At 57.4% G+C, this 26,059-nt stretch overlaps 1 protein-coding gene across 1 annotated transcript; it reads right to left on the bottom strand.

Annotated features, from left to right (window-relative positions):
* Nucleotides 1-1,493: 1,493 nt before the first annotated feature.
* Nucleotides 1,494-21,705, bottom strand: LOC123362473 (cytochrome P450 4F22-like). Its single transcript, XM_045002783.1, has 12 exons — nucleotides 21,484-21,705; nucleotides 20,168-20,312; nucleotides 12,141-12,194; nucleotides 9,839-9,966; nucleotides 9,304-9,425; nucleotides 7,394-7,661; nucleotides 6,812-6,878; nucleotides 5,813-5,942; nucleotides 5,211-5,344; nucleotides 5,017-5,081; nucleotides 4,242-4,324; nucleotides 1,494-3,890 (listed from the first exon to the last, which is right to left on the bottom strand). The coding sequence occupies exons 1-12, from the start codon at nucleotides 21,703-21,705 to the stop codon at nucleotides 3,686-3,688; spliced, it is 1,623 nt and encodes a 540-aa protein (XP_044858718.1). The 3' UTR covers nucleotides 1,494-3,685.
* Between the last annotated feature and the right edge of the window lie 4,354 nt (nucleotides 21,706-26,059).

The following is a 26,059-nucleotide window of genomic DNA, read 5'->3' as shown; positions in this document are numbered from 1 at the left end:
CATTCCGGCCACCCTTTTGTTTTTTGCTTGGGGTGGCAAAAAAGCTAGAGCCGGCCCTGACTCTAAGGCTTTTGGGCCTTACACCCTAATTAATTTAGCTAAGCTATTATCTTCCAGGCCTTGGGAAGTGTAGGCTCATTGCATTTCTGCCTTCCCGTATGCCTATGCCTTACCAGCCTAACACCTATGGCTGCCAATGGAGGAAGTGAGACAAAGTCAGATTGGAAATATGGTGACAATGGTTAACAGGGAGGGGACTTAACCCTAGGAACAGCTGACTCAGAGGGGAGGGCAGATTCTCCATCACCCAGAGTTCTTAAATAAAGCTTGAGGGTCTCTGGCTAACAGATCTCTCTGCTGGAGGGCAGACTGGCTGAGCACAGTGGTTCCTTCTGGCCTTGAAATCTCTGACACTATAATCCATTAAATCCCACTCCCCTCCTAGAGTCAGAAATAGACTCGGGGAGTCCTGCCACCCAGCTACGGGCTGTGACTCCTGTCTCTCCTCCGCAAGACAGACGCAAAACCCAAGACTCCTGAGCCCCAATATCCTGCTGCCATCTAGTAAACAGCTGTGTAACCCACTGTCAAAGTGAGTGCCCCCCGCCCACCCCAGCAGTCTCACAGGACAGGGTCGGGGGGGGGGGGTGTTAACCCCTGGCCCTTTTGCCCAGGCAGCACAGCTGGGGCTGGGCTCCTGCCTGCGTGGTGTAGAAGCAGCTACATCCAGGAGGTCTGTTATTCTGGTTTTATTTTTCAGCCGCTGGGTTGTTTGAACATCAGCCTTTCTGCCATGTTCAAACGCCTGGAGCTGCTGGGCCTGGTGTGCTGGGGAACCCGGCCCAAGGTTCCCTGCTGCAGGTGGCGTTACCCATGTGGGTGCTGCTGTCACACCCCGCAGGCAGAGAAGAGGGGGGTGGGGGAGTATAACACAAACAACTGGGCAATGAGACCTGGGTCTTTGCTGCCCCTCGCTCCCCTCAGCTGCCCAGAGTATCCCTGCCAGTGACTGGGCGCCAACCTCTGGGTCACAGCAGGCAGAGCTGGTTCAAATGTATTGAGGGCCTGGGCACAAAGAACATTGGGGCCCCCATCCCGTTCAGACACAAATGTGCGAATACAAAGACTCCAGTCACTGGTTACACGACACATTAGTAATGAAGCAAACCAGTTCATGGTGTGTAATATCCTGCTCCATTTTTCCACGTAGCAAATGAAGCCGGCTCGATAGCACCACACAACGGTGTTCACTGCGACTCTGCACAACCCTGGTGTTCCAAGAACCAGTCGCTCACAGGTCAACACTCAGTTCTTTCATCTCCCCCAATTTTCTTAACCCCAACCATTGCGCAAGGGCCCCGCACCAGCGAGGGCGACTCTTGCTGGTGGCCACTCTGACCCTTGTTCCTAAAATACTTAAATAATATTAGGAAAAATAAACAAATGTGCACATACCCATGTCCAAAGCAGTGTCATTTATTTATGGAGGATTTGGGGTTTTTTTGCAGACTGAATAGTAAAAATAAAGTCCAGTTGTCTTTATTCCTCACTGGCCCTAAGCAGAATAGAAACGCAAACAAGGGGCTCTGCACGTTCTTGTCTTTTTTGTTGTAGTTTCTTTTGCTTTTTTGGTTGCGTTGGTTATTTTTAGCCTTGCGAGCTAGTAAATCTGCTGCTGTGAAAAGTGACACTTGTATGTTAATGTCGCTTTTCACAGCCTCCCAGCTCGCTTCTCAGTCTGCTGTGAAAAGTGACATTAACAAACAGACAAATTAAGCCCTGGATGGGGAGGTGGGTAGGGAGGCAGCGGAGCCCCAGGGCACTGGGGGGAACAGACAGGGAGCTGGAGGAGGCAGTGGTCCCATGGGCAATGGGGGGAGTGGGAGTGGCAGCAGGGGCCAAAGTTAATGGAGGTGGGGGGGTGAGATAGGGGCCTGCACCTGCCAGTGCATGGCCAAGAGCCAGAGCCAGAGAGCCGAACACCCTGCAGCCAGATCCCGTGGCCTGAGCTTGAAGCCCCGTGGCTGGGGATTGAGCATGTGGACAAAGCCCAGGGCCGGAGGAGGCAGAGTGGGCCGGGACAATAGGGGGTGGGTGAGCCTGGGGCCGGCACCCGCTGCCTCACAGCTAGGGACCAGAGCCAGAAGACCCTTGGCCAGATCCTGGGCCCTGGAGCCCTGCGGCCAAGGAATGGAGCATGCGGTTGAAGTCTTGGGCCTGAGGAGGCAGCGGGGACTGAGAGATGGGAGGGAGGGGATGAGCCCAGGGCTGGAGCCTGCCACCATGTGGACGAGGGACAGAACCCAAAGCTCAGTAACTGGATTCGAGGGCCAGATCCTGAAACCCTCAGGCTGGATCCCAAAGCCCCATGGCCTCGTCCCTGCAGCAGGGGCCCTGGACTTCACCATGCTCGGGAACAAACTTAGAAATATCATGAAAGCAACTGTCCCCCAGTTCCAGGTCCAGCTGCCCCAGGGGCCGCACCCGGCCCCCTCCTCCCAGCCCTCAACCACTGTTTGTCTCCTTGAACCATGAGTTCCCTGTGGCAGAGAGTAGGTCCCTGCTGGGTCTGCAGCCAGCCCCCCGGGCACTACAGAGAGAGAGAGAAAAAACACACACACTTACAGGTTCCCTGCCCCAACTCCTCTGGGTGACTGCAGCCAGCAGGTTGCGATTGCTAGGCAGCTGCCCCCTGGATTGTTGCCCCACCTCAAAGCCATCCACAGCAGCCCAAGGCAGAAGCTCTCACCCAGGCTCCTGGGGGCCCCTCAGGAAGATCGGCCAGAGCACTGAGCCACTTGTCCGCAGGCCTCTCAGCTGTTCCTGCCCCAGACCAGGCAGGTGGATTGCTGAGTTCAGAAGTGGGGGGAGCAGGACAGAGGGGGAGCGGGCGGGAGGGAAGATTCCTACCCTTCAGGGAAAGGGAGTGAGAGAGAGACCAGACCCTCAGCTCCAGGCAGCAGCATCAGGACACGGGGTGGCTGGCGGGAACACAGGAGCTGATCCACTAACGAGCCCACAGCATTTAGGGTTATTGACCACGTGGTCTTAGATGCCCAACATAATTATGTGGCACTTCACCCCCCGACTGCATTTACCCTCAGCCCCCATGGGCAGGGCCATTAACCCCATTGCACTGATGGGAGTTGAGGGCCAGAGGCAGAGTGACTTGCCCAATGCCGCAGGCTCCCTGTGTGGCCGAGCAGGGAAGTGAACACGGGTCTCCCACATCCTAGGCTAGCGGTTGAACTGCCGGGCACCCTGACTCTGGCCAGTGGGGGCAGGGAACGCAGGCCACGGGGGTCGCCTAGGCTGTGAGTGGGCTGAGCTGGGAGCCAGGCTGCTGGGCTCCATTTCTAGCTCTGACATTGAGTCACCAGGTGGCCGTGGACATCCAGCGGGGCTGGGGAAAGGCATTTGTCACCCCTCGCTCCTAGGGGCAGGTGGGAGAGGGCTAAGCAGCTGGTGTCTGAAAGGAGCCTGCAGCACCTTCAGGGCCCCATGCCTGGACCCCACAGCGCCTGCTTTGGTACAGAGGGCTGGTCTAGATTAGAGGATAGAGCTGACTCCCAGGTGTCTGCTAACCTCTGGCCCCACCATGATCCCCATCTGGTCTGCCACTCGGCAGGCCCCGGAGCTGTGTGGAGCAGGCTGGATCCCCCGCAGCGGGTGGCAGTGGATGGCCCTAGGAGTACATTGCGGGGGGCCGGCTCTCATGGCTGGGCCCCAGCGGCTCCAGGTGCAGCCACAGCCCGTTCTCGCTGCGCAGGATCAGCTCGGGCTTGCGGCGCACAGGCCTGCTCTCATCCAGCCGCACGGCGAAGCGCAGCAGCGTCAGCGCCAGCACCAGCTTCATCTCTGCCATGGCGAAGTTCTGCCCGATGCAGTTCCTGTGAGAGAGCCAGGTGTGTCAGCCGGTGCTCTTCGCCCAGAAACCACATGCCATGTGAGAGCAGGGATGGGGGAGGAGGGACAGACACCCCAGAACGCACTGCCCGCAGGGACAGACAGACGCTGGGGGGAGCCCAACCCCCCTGTGGGAGAAGGGGAAGATCCTCAGCAATAACAGCTGACCCCAGCACTGATCAGAGGCCAACTCCTGTGTATCCCACAATGCTTCACTGCAGCCAGGGCACCAACAGGGAGCCGCTCGCTGGTGGGCAGCCGGGGGGGGAGGGGAGGAGAAAGGAGGAGGGGGCAGTTCGTGCGGCAAGGGGCTCTGAGCCCAGCAGACAGGTTACCTTGGTCCAGCAGAGAAGGGCATGAAGGCCAGTGGGGGCTTGTTCTTGGAGTTCTCTGGGTCGAAGCGGTGCGGGTTATAGACCTGGAGCAGCGAGCACAGGGCATGGTGAGGGGAGCTGGGGGTGGGGTCCCTGAGCTGAGGAGGGAGCAAAGGCAGCTCCCGCCCCCAGTACAGCATGGACACCAGGCTCCCCAAGACTGAGCTGCCCACTGGGACCATGCGCTGGCAGTGGGGATGGTTCTGCCTCCACCCAGCACTCAGAGCAGGGCCGAGCCCAGTGACCCAGCCCTGCCCAGTGTGAATGGGGGTGCGACCCTCACTCCCCTCTAGGCAAGCTCGGGGGCAGGGGGAAGCTTCCTCTCTGGGGAGGGTCGCTGCGAATAGGTAGCTGCTAGACTGCTGGTGTTTCAGCACCCCCTAGTGCCACGCCGGAGCACTGAGTCAGCAGTGACTGTGAGAGGACAGCTCCCCCTACCGAGCTCCCCAATCCCACCCCTTGCAGCACAGCGCCCCCTAGTGCTATGTGAGGCACTGGGTCAGCAGTGACTGTGAGGGGACAGCATCCCCTACTGAGCCCCCCAATCCCGCCCCTTGCAGCACAGCGCCCCCTAGTGCTATGTTAGGCACTGGGTCAGCAGTGACTGCCAGGGGACAGCACCCCCTACCGAGCCCCCTAATCCTGCCCCCAGCAGCCCAGCGCCCCCTAGTGCCATGCTGGAAGTGGCCGTGGGGTGGAGTAGAGCCAAAGGGTAGAACAGAGTGACCAGCGATACCTGGGGCTCCGGCCAGACAGCAGGATTGTGATGTGTCCCGTAGATACTGATCAGACAGACGTTCCCTGCCAGAGAGGAAACTGCCTCGTTAGAGAGGAGAGGGAGAAGGAGGGGAGGGGTTGAGCACCTCAGGGGTTATGGGCCCAGCTCTGGTGCCATGCCCCTGGCTGGGGGGCAGGGAAGGAGGCTGGTACCTTTGGGTAGGACACGTCCGTCGGGCAGTTTGATGTCCTTGGTGCAGCGCCGGGACACGGCCGTGACGGGTGGGTGCAGGCGCAGACTCTCCTTGATGCACATGGTGCAGAAGGGCATCTGGGACAGGTCCTCCCTGCAGAGAGCAGAGCTTAGCGCTGGCCCCAGAGGTGGATGCATGAGAGGCCCAGTATGAACCCATGAGCCAGGCACCAGGGTTGGGACAGAGTCACATCTGCATGGAGCTGGCACTGAGGGAACCTTTGACACCGTGAGCGGCGGGGGAGGGGCACGTACACCTGAGTGGCAGCGCCCTTGGGCATCCGGAGGGGCATGCAAAACTCAGAGCGGCAGGGCCCTCGGGCACTGGGGAGCAGCCTAAGCCCATCTTGCAGGGGAAGCCCTCTAGCTTGTGGGGCTGGCAGAGGTGAAGGGACCCCAGCGGGGAGGGGAGGGCAGCAGCTGTGCTAACCCTCACAGGTGGGGCGGGGGCTGTGCTGGGACTAAAGGGTGGGGGAGGCCCCACAGGCCCTGGAAGTGGTGGTGCTGGGGGTCCGCACTGCACTGGACAGAGCCAGCACTGCAGCCGGAGCAGCCATCTCACCATTCAATCTCCTCTGACTCCTTGTCCCGCATTAAGTCCTTGATCTCCTCGCGGCAGCGCTCCTGGTACTCAGGGTGACAGGCCAGGTTATACAGCACCCAGGAGAGGCCACTGGCTGTGGTGTCGTGGCCTGCAGAGAGAGGCCAGCGCAGCATGAGAGCCGCCACGCCAGGGGGCAGAGAGGGAACATGGAGAGTCCGGGGCTGGAGGGACCCTGCCCGGCTCAGCTCCTGCCAGCACCTCTACTGAGGCCTCGCTCCCTGTGACTCTCTGGCAGTGCCAGCTGTGAACTCCAGGCCCTTGTGCATGGGAGGCGAGTGGGGTGACTGAGCATCTGCCCCCTCTAGCACCCCGCCTCCATTGCTGGGACTGTCTGGCAGTGCCCAGGGGCAGATCTGTCTTAGCCCCATTTCATGAAAAGGCACACTCAGGTCACTCAGAGCCAGGGACTGAACCCAGCTGTCCTGGCCTCCCCACCAGAGCCATGTCATCTGCCGAGACCCGATTGTGACGCAGTAGGGAGCAGGGTGGATTGACCTGGGAAAGTCCTTTAGTTTTACTGGGGCTGTCTGCATGGGGGATGGGAGAGCAGGGGATGACTTTAGGTGAGGGATGGTACCTGAACCTGTAACCTGAGCCAGGAAGGGGGTGGGGAGTCGACACCTTTGCCCAGGGAGAGAGCCTGCTGGAGGGGTTTTTGGTTTCAGTTTTGGGCTGGCTGGGAACAGGCAGGGAACCCCAGGTCTGGGGTCTAACATCCTTGCCCCAAAGGGGGACCTGGTTGAGAGGCCCTGGTTCTACCCACAAGCCCTGCTTGAGACTGTGTTCCTGTGGTCTAATAAACCTTCTGTTTTACTGGCTGGCTGAGAGTCACGGTGAATCACAGGAAGTGGGGGGTGCAGGGCCCTGACTCCCCCACACTCTGACACCCATCCCCCCACATGAGGCTGTTAGGTCAGCAGGAGGGCCCCCCATCCCCTCCCCAGGGTGGCTTCTCACCCTCAAACATGAAGGTGTCGGCCTCGGCTGCGATGTCCTCCTCTGACAGGTCCTGGCCGTCCTCATCCTGCACAGAGCACACACTGCTGGACGGGTAACCTGGCTCCCCACAGGGCCCGGCCCACGCCTGCCCCATCTCAGAGCCTGGGAGGATGGGACATCTCGGGGTGGAGTGAACTAGGCCATCTCCCCTCCACCCCAGCCCAAGAAAAGAGGCAGCCCCTGCCCTGCCCCACAGCCCCAGGCCCCAAGGTGGGCTCCCCTCCCCGCATGCCCAGCCTGGCTCTGGTGTTCGAGCTCCCCAGAGGTGCTGGTCCCATGGCGCCAAGTGCAGTTTATATTGCTCCACGCTGAGCATGCTGGGAAGGCAGCTCTGGCTGGACCGCTCCAGAGAGCTGGGCTGGGGGGCGAGTCCTGGTGTGACAGACATCACACAGCACCTTCCACCTGGCAACGCCCTGCCCGGACGTCAACCAACCCCCAGCTCCCTAGGGCACGGCCTCCCACTGTGCTATCTTGGCCAATAGCAGGACATCAGTGACCTCCCCCGCACCACCATGGGGCAGGCCCCCACCATGTTACCTTGGCCAGGAGCAGGATGTCTATGAAGTCCACCGTCTTGCCCTGCTTAGATTTGAGCCAGGCCTCCCTGCCCAGGCGGTTCAGGGCCTGGTGGCGCCGCTGCACCACATCGGCTGTGAAGCGGTGCACGGTGTCGCAGGCGCGCCGGAAGCGCCACCCGTCGGGCGTCAGGTGGTACAGGAAGTCCCAGTACAGGAGCAGGCGGTGCTGGCGTCGCACCACCAGGGAGCTGAGCTCCAGGATGGCCGCGATGTAGTCACTGGGCGTCCTGCAACACAACAGGCCAGCATGTAACTGACAGGCCGGGGCGGGGGGCGCGCCCTGATCAGAGATGGGGGATCCCGGGGGGCTGGGCCTTGCAACAGAGCGATTGTGTGATCTCCCAGTCACGGGATCTCCAGGCTGGCCATGGGATCTCTCGGGTGTCTCTGGCTGCTGCTGTGGCTCAGCCAGTGTGGGACTGTGACACATGACCGGAAAGGGTTAAGCATCCTGCAGGATAAACGACTCAAATACAGCCCTTAAAAATGTTTTTTTCTATTTACAGATATATTGGTAGAGGTCAAAAATGTAATCAAACAGTCCCTGTCTAGGCTGTATCCTGTTAATTCAGAGAACAAAGGAACATCTTAGCATTTAAATGAATTGTAAATGCAGGATATCGCTGTATTCCTCTCTCTTTGAAATGTACAGCCAATCATCTGCGAATGGTGGAAAAACAGGCAACTGCCTTATGTTAATTCGCGTAGCTAATTACTAGTGATGGACCTACTTCAAAGTCACCCTGATTGCCTACTGTTGGCCTAGGGACTCCAAGCTATCCAAGAACTCGCACACTGTGGGCAGAAATGCTGGGCTCCCAGCACATCCCTCCGCCAGCCCGGGGCCCCCCTGCACTGGCAGGTCCCTCAGCCAGCCCGGGGCCCCCCGGCACCGGCCGGTCCCGCAGCCAGCCCGGGGCCCCCCCTGCACCGGCAGGTCCCGCAGCCAGCTGGCAGTGTCCCATGACAGGGAGCCAATGTGCACTGGTGCAGTAAAACAGGTACAAGCTGCAGAAGAGGGCCCTGCAGTACATGTATCAACTGGGGGCAGGAGGGTTCTGAGGTGACGAGACTGAGGTGAGGAGCTTCCTGGCAGTGAGATGTGACAGCAGGATCATCCCCCATGAGAAGCAAAGCACAGCCAGGGCCGGCTCCAGGCAGCAGCATCCCAAGCAGGTGCTTGGGGCGGCAATCTGCAAGGGGCAGCAGTCTGTGTGTTTTTGCCCCCAAGCAGCGCTGCGGACAGCGGGGGCAGTCCGTGTGCCATTAGGGTGGCACGTGCGTTTCCACGGCAGCCGCAATTGGGCAGCAGCTTCTATGTTCAGCTGTCCGCAGCGGCGCAGCTTCTGTCTTCCAGCTGAAGACAGAAGCTGCCGCCGAATTGCCGCCGCCGCAGAAACACGTGTGCTGCCCTAATGGCACACGGACTGCCCCCGCCGTCCGTGGCGGCAATTCGGCGCACTGCTTGGAGGCAAAAACAGTAGAGCCGGCCCTGAGCACAGCCAGGCCGACCCCACAGGCATTCGCAGACAGACCAGCGAGTGGAAGCACCAAGCACCAGCCTCTGCCCAGTGAGCTGAGGAGCTCCACCCCCAGTGCTGACCAAAGCCTGGTGCAGCCACTACAGAAACCCCCCAACACCTCCAGACACACCTTCCCCAGAAGGCCCCCTGCTCCTGCCCAGGCCGGCAGTAACACCCTCCAGTTCAGGGACCCATTCCATGAATCCGGACGGGCTCGCTGGGGCCAGGCCAGGAAGGGAGGGACCCAGCAGCCCATTCTCCCAACTCTGACCTCCCACAATGAGGGGGCTCCCACCCTCGGGTCAGTGCAGGGCCCTGCTGGGACAGCTGCCCCCGTGTCACTCACTCCTGGCAGTTGCTGTTGTAGCTGAAGACACATTTCTGCAGACTGTCCAGGGTCACGAGGCTGACCTGTTCAAACATGTCCAGGGAGGTGGAGCCTGACGCCACCAGCCTGCGCCACTTAGCCTGTGGGAGAACAGTGCCCGTGAGAGCCGTACCCGAGCAGCTGCCCGCAGGGACAGCACTGCAGAGCCCGGTGCCCATGCAGTGCGGGTGGGCCAGCGTCAGAGACAGGCAAGCAGACAGGTGAGTAGGTTAGTGGACTGGTGCAGTGACAGGGCTGGGCATACGCTTGGGACGGGTGCAAGAGCAGTGGGCAGGCGGGCGGGTGGGCAGGGTATCGGTGCAGTATATGCCCTGGAGTGAGGGGGGGTGCGGGGCCAGGGGCACAGTGTAGTGATGGTGCAGCATATGCCACGGGAGGAGGGCAAGGTCACAGGCAGGCTGGGGGTAGCAGGGTGCCAGGGCAGCATATGTCGTGGGAGGGGCCAGAGGCACAGGCCTGGATTTGGTGCCATGGCGGGAGGGGAGGTACTCACATACATGATGGCAGTGCTCTGGTTGAAGATCTTCACGTAGGGCTTCAGGATATCGAAGTGGAAGGCTGGCATCAGCATGCGCCGGTGCTGCACCCATTTTGCACCGTTGCTCAGCAGCAAACCATCCCCTGAGATGACAGGCACTCAGCTCAGAGCCTGGTAGCCATGGCAGACATCCCGTAGCCCAGGCCCTCAGCAGCCCCCGGGTCACAGCCAGCTGGGGTGCTCAACGAGAACCAACCTCCCTGGTGCATGTTGGCACGAGAGTGTGCACGTGTGTGCAATGCGTGCATGGAGCGTGGGAGGGGTGTGAGCATGAACATGCAGGTGCAGGTGCGTGGTGGTATGTGCAGGTGCGTGGTGGTATGTGCAGAGAGGTGTGTGCGCATGTCAAGGTCTATGCGTGATCCTGTGCACACCCATGTGCTGGTGCTCACGGCTATGGCATGAGTAGCTTCAGCTCCACACCGACATAAGGACAGACAGGCTGGGTCAGCCCAATGCTCCATCCAACCCCGTGTCCTGTCTGCCGACAGTGGCCATACCCCCTTAGTCACCTCTTTTCCAGGCTGAAAACTCCCAGTCTTTTTAATCTTTTCTCATATGGAAACTGTTCCAAACCCCAATTCCAATATATCTTTTTTGAGATGGGGCGACCACACCTTCCCGCAGGATTCAGGATGTGGGTGTACCATGGATTTATACAGAGACAATAGATTATTTTCTGTCTTATTATTTATCCCTTTTCTAACGGTTCCCAACATTCTGTTCGCTTCTTTTGCAGACGCTGCACATTGAGTGGATGTTTTCAGAGAACTATCCACAATGATGCCAAGATCTTTCTTGTGTGGTAACAGCTAATTTAGGCCCCATCCATTTGTATGTGTAGTTGGGATTATGTTTCCCAATGTGCGTTACTTGGCATTTATCAGCATTGAATTTCATCTGCCATTTTGTTGCCCAGTCACCCAGTTTGGAGAGATCCTTTGGAAACTCTTTGCAGTCTGCTTTGGGTTTATCTTGGGCAGTTTTGTATCATCTGCAAATTTTGTCACCTGTGTACCCCCTTTTCCAGATCATTTATGAATATGTTGAATAGCACTGGTCCCAGGACAGACCCCTGGAGGGCACCACTATTTACCTCTCTCCATTATTCCTACCCTTTGTTTCCTGTCTTTTAACCAGTTACTGATCCAGAAAGGACCTTACCTCTTATCCCATGACAGCTGACTTTGCTCAAGAGCCTTTGGTGAGGGAACTTTGGTGAGTCACCCCCTTTCCCTTGGTTAGTCAGGGACCACAATGAGGTAATGCTCACCTGACCCCGAGGGCGGGGGGAGCATAGCCAAGAGAGAAGAAAGAACATGATAAAAGGGAGAGACGTTTGCCAGGCTCTTCCTCTCTTGTCCACCTCCATCTACAAATACCACCACCAAGTGACTGAAGCGCTGATCAAAGGGGAGAGCCTGGCTGAAGAGCAACCAGCCAGCCTGTGGTGAGGAGCATCTAAGTTTGTAAGGGCACTGAAAGTGTTAAGATCAGCTTAGAATGTGTTTTGCTTTTATTTCATTGGACCAAATCCAACTTGCTATGCTTAGATTTTAAGTGATTATAATCAATCTTTGTAGCTAATAAATCTGTTTGTTTATTCTACCTGAAACAGTGTGTTTGGTAATAATAATAGGAGATATGCCTATCTCCTAGAACTGGAAGGGACCTTGAAAAGTCATTGAGTCCAGCCCCCTGCCTTCACTAGCAGGACCAAGTACTGATTTTTGCCCCAGATTCCTAAGTGGCCCCCTCAAGGATTGAGCTCACAACCCTGGGTTTAGCAAGCCAATGCTCAAACCACTGAACTATCCCTCCCCTCCACAACTTGGTTTGAAGTGTGGCCGAGACTCTCCTTGGAATAACAAGCCTGGTACATATCAATTTCTTTGTTACACTGACAAACTTATATAAACTTGCAGACTCCAGCAGGCATAACTGGACACTTCAAGACGGAGGTTCCTGGGGTTGTGTCTGGGACCAGAGATATTGGCTAGTGTCATTCAGTTGCACAGTCCAAGGAGCAGTTACATGCCAGAGGCTGTGCGTGAACAGCCCAGGAGTGGGGGTTGTCACAGCAGAGCAGGCTAAGGCTGGCTCCCAGAGTCAAGGATTGGCGTGACCTAGCAGATCACCGGTCTAGATAACACCAGAGGGGAACATCAAACCCTCCTTTCCCCACAAGCCCGTCCCCTGGGGTCTGGGCCCCATGACACCAAGCACAAGATCCAAGCCCAGAAGAAAGCGCACTCACCGAGCCAGGGCTTCAGGAAGCCATAGAACATGTAATCCTTGGGCGCGATGGCAGCTGTGGGGGAGACCAGAGACTGGGCAGGCCTGGGAGTTAGTGCTGAGACACACACACGGCACGGGGGGCGGTAATGGGGTGCACCCCAGCACTAGCGCTCAGACACACACGGCAAGGAGGGTGGTAATGGGGCAGACCCCGGCGCTAGCGCTCAGATCCACACAGCACAGGGGGTGATAATGGGGCAGACCCCAGCGCTAGCACTCAGATACACACGGCACAGCATGGGGGACGGTACTGGGGCAGACCCCGGCGCTAGCACTCAGATACACACGGCACAACATGGGGGACGGTAATGGGGCAGACCCCGGCACTAGCACTCAGATACACACGGCACAGCATGGGGGACGGTACTGGGGCAGACCCCGGCGCTAGCACTCAGATACACACGGCACAGCATGGGGGACGGTACTGGGGCAGACCCCGGCGCTAGCACTCAGATACACACGGCACAGCATGGGGGACGGTAAAGGGGCAGACCCCAGCTCTAGCGCTCAGACACACAGCATGGGGGATGGTAATGGGGCAGACCCCGGCGCTAACGCTCAGACACACACGGCATGGGGGGGGCTGTAATGGGGCACACCCCGGCGTTACCACTCAGACACACAGAATGGGGGGCGGTATTGGGGTGCACCCCAGTGCCAGCGCTCACACACACATACACGGACCAGGACACAGGGAAGGAGTGCAGGGCTACTGGTATCGGAGCCCTGGCTGGAGCTGCAGGACCTATTAGTCTGGAAAGGGGCAGCCACAGGAACGTGGGTCTGTCCAGCACCCGCCTGCTCCACTGGCTGTTTCCTAAGGAGCGTTGGAGCATTCCTCTGTGAAAGGAGCCCCCCTCAGACAAGGCAGAGCCCTACTGGACACCCTGCTCCAGGCTCCTCCCTAGCAGCCAGGAGGGCGGCTGCTGGGGCAGCAGGACAGGCTCAGTGAACAAGGTGAAGGAGCCACACAACAGGAACCAGGCGCTGAGCCACCAGGCCCTCACGCAGAGCAGGCTCTGCTCCGAGCGAGTCACCGGACAGGCAGGACACAGGGCGCAAGCAGCATCTGCAGCCTGGGCCGGGCCTGCAGAGCGACAGACACGCCACCTGGGCAGTCACAGACCGTGAGAGCTCGGCAGTCACATGGGGCCTTCACAGTACAGAGCTTGGCATCTTCAAAGCTCCCTATTTATTAGTTGTAATCCCCGGCTCTGGGAGCAGGGTGGCGATCCTGTGGCTACAGCAGGGCCTGAAGAGGGCTAGGAGCCAGGACTCCCAAGTTCTACTCCCAACTCTTCCACCCACTCTCTGCACCATTCTCCAGATTTCCCCTGACGTCTCACAGTCATGCACCCCCACAATGGTATCTGCCCCCCAAGAACATTGGGCATTTAGTCCTTATGAGACCCCCTGACCTGTTTCTCCCCTGCACCACCTCCCTGATTGTCCCCTTCAACCCACAGCCCTGCTGCACCCCCTTCAGGACCATGGACTGAGCTGATGAAAGGCAGGGGGGGGGTGTGTCTCTGAGCTGGCTAGATGCTATCAGACCCTCTGGGCTGCCTGTCACCAGCCAGGGATGCCGGCAGGGCTGCAAGGAACCTTTGTTCCCATGAGTCACTGGCGCAGAGGCTGATGGCTGCAGCCAAGGGGACGTGCTCTGCTAAGGGCTAGCTACAGCCTCTGCCCCAACCCCTCTGGGGCCAGGGGAACTCACTAAGGACCCTGGGTTGGCAGCAGCCATGTGCCGAGCCGAGCTCAGCCCGATACCTGAGCCCTTCCCCAGCTCCAAGAGCCAGGCAGCTTCCTCCTCAGCCCTGTGGAGGAGGGCTGGTCTCAGCAGCCAGTCCTCCTGGCCAGGGGATTTTCTAGGGAGCAGCACACACAACAGATAGTTCCAGGTGCCTGCTGAGCCCCAGGACAGAGACAAAAACTCCTGGCGCTGGGGCCAACCTCACTACCTGACTCCAGCAGCACGGGTTTAACTGCCTCTGGGTGGAAGAGCGGCAGAATGGGAAGCCGGGGGCTAAACCACCAAAGGCAGGAGTGGCCATAGCAGCCAACGAGCTCGTCCACGCACTGCATCCCCTCCTCTGTGTTCTGACCCTACAACGAGGAGCCACAGGCCAGCTGGGACTCCGGCCAGGGCCATGCGCTGGGCCCAGTGCTTGACTCAGCCCACTGCAGGAGCAGCAGCTCCCCAGGCAGATGCACTGCGGGCTGTTCTCAGAGTGCCCCCAGCTTCATTTCTAATGGGGGACGGGAGACTGCCCTCACCTGGCAGTAGGTTGGACGGGGCCACTTGGGGCTCCCTGTGTTATCGCAAACACAGGCTCCCAGCTGTTCTCTGTGCAGAGCTGAACCAGGGGGCATGAGCCCTCAGCCCTGGCATGAACTAGCTACATGCATTCACACAGCCCCTGCCCTGTGCTTCTCTGCCATCCAGCTGAGCTGAGCAGGAGATTGAGTGCTGAGCCGCCCCACTGGACTAGGGGCTCCTGAGCCCCGAAACACCCCTGTCCTGGCACAGTGACATACAGCTCTGCTCCAGGGAGCAACACTCTCCGCTCAGACCCAGCCATTGGCTTGGAGCACTAAAGCCAGATCTCCCCCGTCTGCGTCCTGCCAAGCCAGCCTGGCACTGGGGGAGGGAGCAGGACTCTGTTCCTGCTACTGCATCAGCAACAGGGATTGTTTACAAAGTTTCAGCAGACGGAACTTGGTCCCTGGGCACAGCCCCTAGCTGCTGGAATGGGCAGCAGTTCAGGGATGAGCAAACAGGCCCCCACTTAGCTCCACGTGCCCTTGGCCCTGCGAGCCCAGGAGCCACTTGGAACAGGGCTAATTGCAAAGAGTGGCAGCAGTACGTTAACGGGAACAGAGATGTCACCTCTGCAAGGGGGTAGCAGAGGATGGAGCAGGAGCCCCCAGGCCAGGGAGCACCAACCAGGCCGGGGACTGGACTCCTTCGGAGTCTGGCTTCTGCTCATTGCACATCCCCCTGCAGCGCACAGTCCCAGCAACTCGCTCACCAGGGCGGTGCTAGCGGGGGCAGATCTGCAGAGAACCCTCACCCTCTGCTACACCCGCTGACTCCTCTCAGCACCCGGGTGACTGGCACTGCAAGAGACGCCAGAGCACTGGGCAACCAGCCCTAGCAGGGGCCACTCTCCATGGGTGGCAGGGAGGGGAAAGGGCCAGCACAGGCTCCCCACATCACTGATCATTGCTGGCCATCACTATCCTGCCTCTGGAGTGTTTCCGTGTCCTCCCCATGGGGCCCACCTGCTCCCACAAGACCAATGATGACACAGGTCCCCCGTGGGGAGGTGGCTCTGCTTGCTGTCCCCAAGCTGTTCAGCCAGGCAGTGCCCTTGGCCCTGCTGCTCAGAGTGTCTGAGCCATCACCCTGCCCAGGCGGAGGGGTCTTTGCGGTGTAGCAGCTCCTGCTGGGTGCTGCCTTAGGTCTGCCCTGCATGGCCGCGTCCCTCCTCCTGCTGTTCCCAGGAGCTGGTGGAGCTGAGAGCCTCAGTCCCGGCGATGGACCATTGGCTCTCATAAGAACATAAGAAAGGCCGTACCGGGTCAGACCAAAGGTCCATCTAGCCCAGTATCTGTCTACCGACAGTGGCCAATGCCAGGTGCCCCTGAGGGAGTGAACCTAACAGGCAATGATCAAGTGATCTCTCTCCTGCCATCCATCTCCATCCTCTGACGAACAGAGGCTAGGGACACCATTCTTACCCATCCTGGCTAATAGCCATTTATGGACTTAGCCACCATGAATTTATCCAGTCCCCTTTTAAACATTGTTATAGTCCTAGCCTTCACAACCTCCTCAGGTAAGGAGTTCCACAAGTTGACTGTGCGCTGCGTGAAGAAGAACTTCCTTTTATTTGTTTTAAACCTGCTGCCTATTAATTTCATTTGGTGACCCCTAGTTCTTGTATTATGGGAATAAGTAAATAACTTTACAGCCAGGCTGTGCTCCCTGTGCCCAGGAGAGGAGCTGCTAGTGCTCAGTGGCTCTGGTGGGGTGAGGGCTTGTCCATGGCTCCCTGGCAGCACCAGCTGCAGAGATGGGGGGCGGAGTGTGACAGAGCGATTCTGGCGGGACCCAACTGAGAGTGCCAAATCAGGACCAATTGCTTAAACTGGGCAGTCACAGCCCTAGGCTGGGGTTTTTCCACCTCTAAGGCAAACCAAACCAGCCAGACAAAAAGGACTTTGGTCTCACCCCACTAGCTAACCACAAGTCACACAAGCAATTTCCTTAGACACTCCAGTCTCCCAGTATCACCACCAGTGCACTCGTCCTGGGGATGAATGGTTATGAAAACCAACACCCCAATAAAAGAAAAAGGTTCCCTCGATCCCAGAGGACCAAGCCCCAGACCCAGGTCAATATACACATCAGATCTTACCCACAAATCACGCTGTTGCCAATCCTTCAGAATCTAAAATCTAAAGGTTTATTTACAAAAGGAAAAAGGTAGAGATGAGAGGTAGAATTGGTTAAATGGAATCAATTACATACAGTAATGGTAAAGTTCTTAGTTCAGGCTTGCAGCAGTGCTGGAGTAAACTGCAGGTTCAGATTAAGTCTCTGGAACATCCCCCGCTGGGATGGGTCAACAGTCCTTCGTGCAGAGCTTCAGTTTGTAGCAAAGTCCTTCCAGAGGTCAGAAGCAGGATTGAAGACCAGATGGAGATGAAGCATCAGCCTTATATAGGCTTTTCCAGGTGTAAGAATCTCTTTGTCTTCACTGTGGAAATTTACAGCAAGATGGAGCCTGGAGTCACATGGGCCAGTCCCTGCATACTTTGCTGAGTCACAAGGCGTGTCTGCCTTCTCTCCATGGGTCCATTGTGTCCTTAATGGTCCTTAATGGGCCATCAAACAGGCTAGGCAGAGCTAACACCAGCTTGTCTGGGAGGCTTCCCCCAGAAGCACAGCACAAACTTGAAATACAGACAGCATAGAGCCAACATTCATAACTTCAACTAAAAATGATACAGACATATAGACAGCATAATTATAATCAGCAACCCAGAACCTGGTCTTAGACACCTTATATGACCCCCTTTACTTAGGATTTGGTGCCACTACAGGACCTTGGTTGCAACCCATGTTCTATATGGTCCCCATTTATATCAATAACGTCACACGGAGGTTTGCCACAGAGCTCTGCCTGCTCCTGCACACCTTCTTCCCCCCCCCCAATGGGGCCCAGGGGCATCGCTGGACTCGGGCCCATCCCCATATGGCAGCAGGCAGCTTCCGGGTGCCCCTGCATCCAGAGGGTAGCAGGGGTTGGCTGGGCTGGACTCCCCAAAGCAGCAAATGACACAATCTCTCAAGAGTCAAACAGGAATCAGCCCACACCAGGGCCCAAGGAAGACCCCCATGAACACCTGGCCCCCGCAGCTACTTAGCCCCATTTTATTCCCCTGCCTCCCTGCACAGAGCAAGTTGACGGCCTTTGCCCAGGGTGAGCTGGTGCAGACACTGGCCTGCAGCAAGAGCAGTAACATCAAGGGAGCTGGAGAAGCTGGACTATGGCAGCCCATCCTCTGAGGGGATCCAGAACTGCCTCGGAGGAAGGAGATTCTGCAGAGCCCAGCCCAGGTCCGATGGGGTTTCCAATGCAGCACGGCCCCCGAGACAGACTAAAGCTTGCTGGGGCTGCCTGGGCAGAGCTGTCCCACAATGAAGCAGGGAGGCAATAGCCCTTCCCTCCACTGTGCCCCACCTCCAATAGCACAGTGACAGCAGGGGAGGGGTCTGGGAGGAGCCACCAGAACAACTCAAACTCTGGAAAACCTGCCTCTCCGGGGAAGGCTATAGGAGCCCAATGGATTTAATTTCCTCAAGAGCAGGAAAATAGGTGCCTAGATCCCAGCTACCAGCCCCTCCCTGGGCAGGGACGCCTGGCAGCAGAGGGCTCTGCCATCCAGCAGGAACAAACTCAGACTGGCAGCGCTGTGCAAGTCTTTGACAGGGAGGGGAACGAGCTGTGGGAACAACTGGCCCAGGGACACAGGGGCTTTGCCATCCCTGGGAGTCTTTACTGGAGATGGGCTGTCCCTTTGTAACGCTCCCTCCAGCACAGCCAGGAGCTCGGGGCCGGCTGCAGGGAGCTCTGGGGAGGGTCTCTGGCTTGTGTGACATGGGCAGTCAGATTAGAGGAGCAGAACGGTCCCTCCTGGCCTGACCCACCCTGCATTCAGCTCTGGGCCCCCTGGACCCCTCTCTACGGTAACCCAATCCCAGCTGTCAAGGCCAGAAGAGGCTGCTGGGCCCACAGTGCAGAACCCAGAGGAGAGCAGCCAAGGTGGCAGAGAAGGATTGGTTCACCCGGGCAGGAGCGAGTCAGTTGAGCCAAGGGGCCTGCACTGATTATGTACGAGAACCTGAGGGTTACAACCCATGGGGGTGGGGGTGGGGGGGTTGACCTGGAGCAGAGCGAGATCCAGGCTGGACAGTGCAGACCCTGTGGAGCTATTGCTGGGAGAGGCCCATTAGCTCCCCAGGCGGATTGTCCCCTCTGGTGCCTTCCCCAGGGCTCTGGTTGGGCTGCTCTGCAGGGCCCCAGGTGACTGGATCCCAGCCCCACCCTGGGGCAGATCAGGAAAACCTTCATACCAGCATGATGTCACACTGGGGGTGAGGGACTGGCTGGGAGCCCTGTCCCTTGGGATGGTCACAGCAGCCTGGCCAGGGCCCTGGAGAACACACTGCTGAGGCCAGTCCTGCATAGGTTCCCCAGGGACAGGCTAGAGAGGCCCAGGTAGTGTCTCATCTCTGGCCCCACAGGTTGCGTCTACACTGCAATTAGACACCTGTGACCTGCCCACGTCAGCTGACTCAGGCTCCAGCCTGATCCCAATGTCTATACTGCAGTTTTACAGCCCTGAGCCTAAGTTCTGGGACCCCATGGGGGGGGGGTGGGGGGAGGTTCCAGAGGCCAGGCTCCAGCCCCAACCAAAAATATCTACACTGCAGTGTAATGGCCTGTCATAACTATAAAGGGAAGGGTAACAACCCTCCTGTGTACAATTCAATCAAATCCCTCCTGGCCAGAGGCACCAAAATCCTTTTACCTGTAAAGGGTTAAGAGGCTCAGCTAACCTGGCTGACACCTGACCTAAAGGACCAATAAGGGGACATGATACTTTCAAATCTTGGGGGGCAGGAGGGGGGGAGGCTTTTGTTTGTCCTCTTTGTTTTGGTGGTGTTCACTCTTGGGACTAAGAGGGACCGGACATCAATCCATGTTCTCCAAATCTTTCTGAACCAGTCTCTCATATTTCAAACTTGTCAGTAACAGCCAGGCAAGGCGTGTTAGTTTTCATCTTTGTTTTCTCAACCCGTAAATGTTCCTTTTGCTAGAGGGTTTCTCTCTGTTTGCTGTAACTTTAAACCTCAGGCTAGAGGGGGTTCCTCTGGGCAATCTGAATCTGATTACCCTGTAAAGTTATTTCCATCCCGATTTTACAGAGATGAACTTTACCTTTTCTTTTTAATAAAATTATTTTAAGAACCTAAATGATTTTTCATTTTTTTAAGATCCAAGGGTTTTGGATCTGTGTTCACCAGGACTAATTGGTGAGGGTATAGTGTCAAGCCTACCCAGGAACAGGGGTATAAGGACTTGGGTGGGGGGGAGGAATTAGTCTCACATCTGCCCAGGAAAGGGGGGGGCGCTCGGGACTTGGAACTCTGCCTTTCCCCAACTATTTCCCAAGTGGCTCTTCCCTAAGATTTGAAACATGCTTGGTGGTGGCAGCTTACTGTTAACCTAAGCTGGTAAATAAGCTTAGGGGGTCTTTCATATGGGTCCCCACATCTGTACCCTAAAGTTCAGAGTGGAGAAGGAAGCCTGACACAGCCCGAGCCAGCTGACATGGGCCAGCCACGGGTGTCTAGATGCAGTGCAGACATACCCTCAGTCTCACCACCACCCCCAGGAGCCAGCGTACCTGAGGCTGTTGTGATCGGCTTGAGATAATCAGGGTGCACCAGGGCCAGGACTGGTAGGAAGGGCCCCATCCATGTCACACAGGCCTGGGAGAATGTAGCAACCGTTTGGGACACCAAGCTCAGCCCCTCCTCATCAGATATGAACTGCAGGAGGGACGGGGCAGAGTTAATATAGGGTAGGATTAGGTCCCTCCTAGAGTCCAGATAAAGTCAGTGCACACCGGACAGGGTAGAATCAGATCCTCTGATCAGAGGCAGGGATCTGCCCACTGCCACGTGCCGTGCCGCACCAAGTGTATCTGTCAAGACCCTCACTCCTGAGCATGGCCCATGCCTGATATCATGGCACATGGTGATTGGCTATGCCCTTGCCACAGCTACACCAGGTGGGGCCATCCCGCCAAGGGCTTTATAACCCTTCCTGCTCCACAGCAAAGGCGACCGAACAGGCCCAGGGGCCACTCACCACCAATGCAGGTAGAGCCATTGGGGTGCAGCGGGCTGGCAGGGGTGGCACAGGGCTGGGCCAGGGAGCATGGCAGGGGCAGGGGTGAGCAGAGAGGCATCTATGGATTGGTTCCCTTACAGTCCCCTGCCACTAGGCAAGTGTCTGGGCACCGGAGCCCAGAGTCACCCACCAGGGCACATCCCACACTCAGCCTTGGGCACTGCCTGGAGAATGCGGCATTTGAGTGCAGGGCAGTAGGTGGGTAGGGGGCCATTCACACACACACACCCTGCCACTCTGCACGTGGGCCAGAGCCCCAGCTGCCCCACCACTCCCGCCCCATCCAGTGCCAGAGATGGAGCCCAGGGCCCTGCTGTATCAGGGGTGCATCAGAGCCAGCAGCCATAGGAAGGGCCCGATCCACAGCAGGATGGGAACAGCAGTGTGACCGATGCCTCTGACTCCAGCTTCCTCGTTGGGTCAGGACGTCTGACTGAGTTCAGACGCTGCCCACTCTGGTGCCAGACAGGGCGTGTGCTGAGAACCTGGTGGAGCTGTCCCAGGACCCTTGTCTCCTACCCCATTCCCACGTGTCTGACCAATGGGCACGACTCCCTGAGTGACCTTCCACGCCATGCACCGGCTGGGACCAAAATCCTTCACCTGGGATGGAGGGAGAGGCCTGAACCAGCAGAGTCACCTACCCCCAGCCCTCTCAGGGGCTATTCCACCAGCCCCTCCCTCCCTTGGGGTGGGCAAGAGTGGCTCCTCCCAGCAGGGATCAAGCCATGTCTCAGTGGCAGCAAGGAGTAAGAGGGAAGAGAAGACACTCACCCCCTCCCCACCCCCACATGACATGACACCTACCATCCCCAAGTGTCCCAGCAGCCAGTTGCGACGCGGGGGCTCTGGGAAGCAGCGCAGACGCTGGCAGTTCACATAGTAGCGGTGCCAGGAGTTCCTGAGCTGCAGGAGGGTGCGGAAGAGCAGGGCCAGCAGGGCAAGGAGCAGGGCGGAGATGGTGTAAGCATGGAGGTGGGTCCGCTCCATGCTCAGCAGCTCCAGCACCCAGTCCATGAACGGCAGCATCCTGTGGGGAGAGACAGGGCGTTACCAGGGCTGAACTGCCACTGGGTCCCTTTGTGACAAGCTGTAGGTTACTGAGCTACTGAGAGGCAGATACGATGGAGGGTAGGGATAGGGTCCAGAGTGACCTAAACAAATTGGAGGATTGGGCCAAAAGAAATCTGATGAGGTTCAACCAGGACAAGTGCAGAGTCCTGCACTTAGGAAGGAAGAATCCCTGCACCGCTACAGACTGGGGACCAACTGGCTAAGCAGCAGTTCTGCAGAAAAGGACCTAGGGGTTACAGTGGATGAGAAGCTGGATACAAGTCACCAGTGTGCCTTTGTTGCCAAGAAGGCTAACAGCATATTGGGCTGCATTAGCAGGAGCATTGCCAGCAAATCAAGGGAAGTGATTATTCCCCTCTATTTGGCACTGGTGAGGCCTCATCTGGAGTATTGTGTCCAGTTTTGCGCTCTCTACTACAGAAAGGACGTGGACAAATTGGAGATAATCCAGCAGAGGGCAATAAAAATGATCAGGGGGCTGGGGCACATGACTTACGAGGAGAGGCTGAGGGAACTTGTTTAGTCTGCAGAATAGAAGAGTGAGGGGGAATTTGATAGCAGCCTTCAACTACCTGAAGTGGGGTTCCAAAGAGGCTGGAACTAGGCTGTTCTCAGTGGTGGCAGATGACAGAACAAGGAGCAATGATCTCAAGTTGCAGTGGGAAAGGGGTAGGTTGGATCCCCCACACAGCCAACAGCCCTTCCTGCTCCCCAGAAGCAATGTGTGTGTGTGTGTGGGGGGTCTCATATCCCACACTCTCCCCCCCCCCCCAGATTTCTGCCAGGGTTTTATATCCACTGCAGCCACCTGACTCTTCCCCAGGGCACAGGCCTGGGGTCTGTAAAACTGCCACGGAGCTTCCCTGGGTGGGCAGGGTATAACGACAGAAACATGAACCACTCCCGATTCGCTACTTTGGCTGCACTGAGCATGCGCGGCCGAACTGAGCATGCCCAGTAACCTCCGCTGTCGCCACTGCCCTCTCTCTGCCCTCACTTCTACTCACGATTTGCTGCCTGCTCTTTGGGGGCGTTTAAAATGCTCAAGGGGGAAAATCGCAACGGGGGGGCTGCCAGGGTCTGAGCGGGGGACAGAAATTTACTGGCCAGAGGGGGTCAAACTGCTGTAGGCAGCGGCAGGCATGGGCGCCAACTTATATGGGCTCTTGGAGCTAAAGCCCCAGGAATATTCATAATCAGGGGCTCTGCTCCACCAATATTTGGAGCTAGATTTTTCCCCCTCCCCGGAGCTTCCCTGCCTGAATGTAAAGAGAGCGCACAGCACGTCTCTCTCTCCTTTGCTGCTGCTGCCGTAGCCTAAGGGCTGCAGCATTAGCATAAGAGGAATGCTAACTACTGCTGAAGCACTCAGGAGGGGGAGGGGAGTGGAGGGGGCCTCCCCTCTCCTGCCCCTACCTGGAGGAGACACAAACGGGCCAGGAGACAGACATCATTCACCTTAGCAGCTGCTGGGGCTTCCGAGAGTGTTTGACCCTATGATTTTTTATTATGTTTGAGTGTTTGACCCTATGATTCCCCCCCTGCCCCAGCCCTAGTCCCAGCCCCTACTCCTACCCCCAGTGAGGCACAGCAGGCTGCACAGGGGAGGCAGGAAGCCACATGTGAAGGCAATGCCCCCTCCCCCAGCACCCACCAACCCACCCGCCACAGGAGGGATGGGAGAGGGAGGCTTCCTAGACCTGAGCAGCTGGGGCTTGGGTGAATTTTATGACACCCTGCTCCCCCGTCCCATAGCCAGCCACCACCCTGCCTACCCCACTTCTGCCCCATGCTGGGCAAGGGGCAGCCCCATCCACAGTGAAGTTATGGTGAGGGGCAGCAACATGGAAGGCCACCTGTGCCCCCCCCCCAGTACCCATCATAGGGGAGGGGAGTGAGCTTTCTGGACCTGAGAGGGGCTCTAGGAGCATGTGCAGAGTGTGTGTGCCATGGGGGGCAGGACGGGTCCCTCCCCTGGAGCTTGCTGCTGCCAGTGGTGGTGATGGGGAGTCCTCTCTGGCCCTAGCCCTGGGGCAGCCTGTCTGCACCCCAAGTTCCTCATCCTCAGCCCTGCCTCACCCCAAAGCCTGCACCCCCAGCACCAAGCACGCTCCTGCACTGTGAACCCCTCATCCCCAGCCCCACCCCAGAACCCTCACCTGAGGGAAAAAACATGCAACTTAAATTTGGTGGTCAGTTTGGAGTATCATTGTATTTAGCACAATATTTGATTATTTTACACCCTTCAAAGTATGTAACTGGTCGTATACAGGTGTTTTCTCTGAATACTGTCTGTGTGCCTCAGTTTCCCCAATGCATTTCTTAAGACTCTAGATGGTGGGATAAGGGGGTGTGATTGTTGTAAAGCCCTAGAGGGCCAGTGTGATGCTGTCTGCACAGAGAATGGCCGACACCCTGTCTCCAGGCAACTGATGGCCTGGGCCACTCTCCTGCAAGGTGCCAACTGAAGGTGTTTGGAGTATCATTGTATTTAGCACAATATTTGATTATTTTACACCCTTCAAAGTATGTAACTGGTCGTATACAGGTGTTTTCTCTGAATACTGTCTGTGTGCCTCAGTTTCCCCAATGCATTTCTTAAGGCTCTAGATGGTGGGATAAGGGGGTGTGATTGTTGTAAAGCCCTAGAGGGCCAGTGTGATGCTGTCTGCACAGAGAATGACTGCAACCCTGCCTCCAGGCAACTGATGGCCTGGGCCACTCTCCTGCAAGGTGCCGACTGAAGATGTTGGAGAACAAAGAGATCAGGTGTCCTCCTAATGCTTGGAAAAGAGACAAAGGCCAGAGGAGGGAGTGTCAGTGCCTGTGCAGACTTTCGGGAAGCGCATGGTGTGGAAGGGGATGCTGGGATGCTTTGGAATAACTCCATACAAAGCCAGTCAGGACTCTGGGGGAGCCTCCTCTCTGAGCATACTGTCTCCAGGGCAAGAAGCTTACACCTTCCTGGGTCTGACCTCGGAGCATTCAGCATGCCCTTCCACACTGTGCACTTTCCGCAGCGAGTCTGCCCAGGCAGGTCCTGGGGCAACCAGAGGTCCCTGCACCCCAACTCCGCAGTCAGATGTGACTCTCAGCCAGACAGTAAAACAGAAGGTTTATTAGATGACAGGGATACAGTCTAAAACAGAGCCTGTAAGTACAGAAAACAGGACCCCTCAGTCAGGTCCATCTTGGGGGGTGGGGAGCCCAGGCCCAAGTTCTGGGCCTCTCCCGATTTCCCCAGCCAGCTCCAAACTGACACTCCCTCATCTGGCCTTTGTGTCTCTTCCGGACAAGGAGGCCACCTGATCTCTTTGTCCCCAACACCGTCAGTTGGCACTTTGCAGGGGAAACTGAGGCACCCACACAGTATTCAGAGAAAACATTAAGAACATTCCCACTTTGTCACAACAGGTGCAATAAAATTTAATACCGTATATTAGGTATTAATAGGCAAGTGCTGCTTCTGACTTTCCACTTTTAATTGACCCTTGTAATCTTGTGGTGCTGACGCATTGTAGCTTCATTTTATATCAGCTTACCGGGTGAGAGCGGGGGGGGGGGGAGGACCACCATTTTGGGCCCCACCAAAAATTATACGAACCTGCTGCCTATGGCGGCAGGAGAGAGACTGAAGGGGAAAAATCAGGGGTGGGGGGTGGGAGCCGGAGTTAAGGGGGGGCGGGGAGACGCTGCCAGACCCTGTGCGGGGACAAAACCCCCGTTTAGGGAGGGGATGGGGGGGCAGTGGCCCCTCGGGATGAGCCACCTGCTGGGCTCGCAGATCTGGGGGTGTCAGGGTTGTGGGGGGGGGCACAGGCTGTTTTCAGTTCTGCTGCGTGTCAGCCCCGGAGCAGGGGCGGGTTCCTGGGGCTGGGTCTTAAAGGCACCGGCAGCCCAATTCCCAGACTGTCAAAGCTCAGACACCGCAGCTCCTCTCTATCCTGTACAAGTGCTGCGGGGCTGTTACTGCTCCAGCCAGGAGACTGAATGCGGGGAAATATTGTACAGACGCTACCTCCCTCCCTCCTCTCTGCCTCTCACATTTTGACTATGTAAAAGTGTCTTAAATCATTTTCTATGTCTATATGAAATCACTGCAGCTCCTTTCTCTTATACAACGTGCTGATTTGGTAACTCCCTCCCAGAGCCCACGTCTGTACCCCCTCCTGTACCCGAATCCCATCCCCCAGGTCAGAGCCTGCACCCGTCACTCAAACTCCACATAGCCTGCAACCCTCCTGCACCCCCAACTCCATCCCAGAGCCTGCACCCCAAACAGGGCCGGATTAACCTGTTGTGGGCCCGG

Source organism: Mauremys mutica, chromosome 2 (genome assembly GCF_020497125.1).
Source record: "Mauremys mutica isolate MM-2020 ecotype Southern chromosome 2, ASM2049712v1, whole genome shotgun sequence".
In the NCBI taxonomy this organism is placed as follows: Eukaryota; Metazoa; Chordata; order Testudines; family Geoemydidae; genus Mauremys; species Mauremys mutica.
This window is presented reverse-complemented; position numbering and strand designations above follow the sequence as displayed.

What these genes read in the sequence shown, in the direction of transcription:
- LOC123362473 (XM_045002783.1), bottom strand. Translation starts at nt 21,705, where the DNA reads ATGCTGCCGTTCATGGACTGGGTGCTGGAGCTGCTGAGCATGGAGCGG. An exon ending in TGCTGGGACACTTGGGGATG is followed by an intron (nt 20,313 to 21,483) that starts GTAGGTGTCATG and finishes TCCCTCCTGCAG; the next exon opens with TTCATATCTGATGAGGAGGG. An exon ending in AGAGCACTGCCATCATGTAT is followed by an intron (nt 9,426 to 9,838) that starts GTGAGTACCTCC and finishes GTTCTCCCACAG; the next exon opens with GCTAAGTGGCGCAGGCTGGT.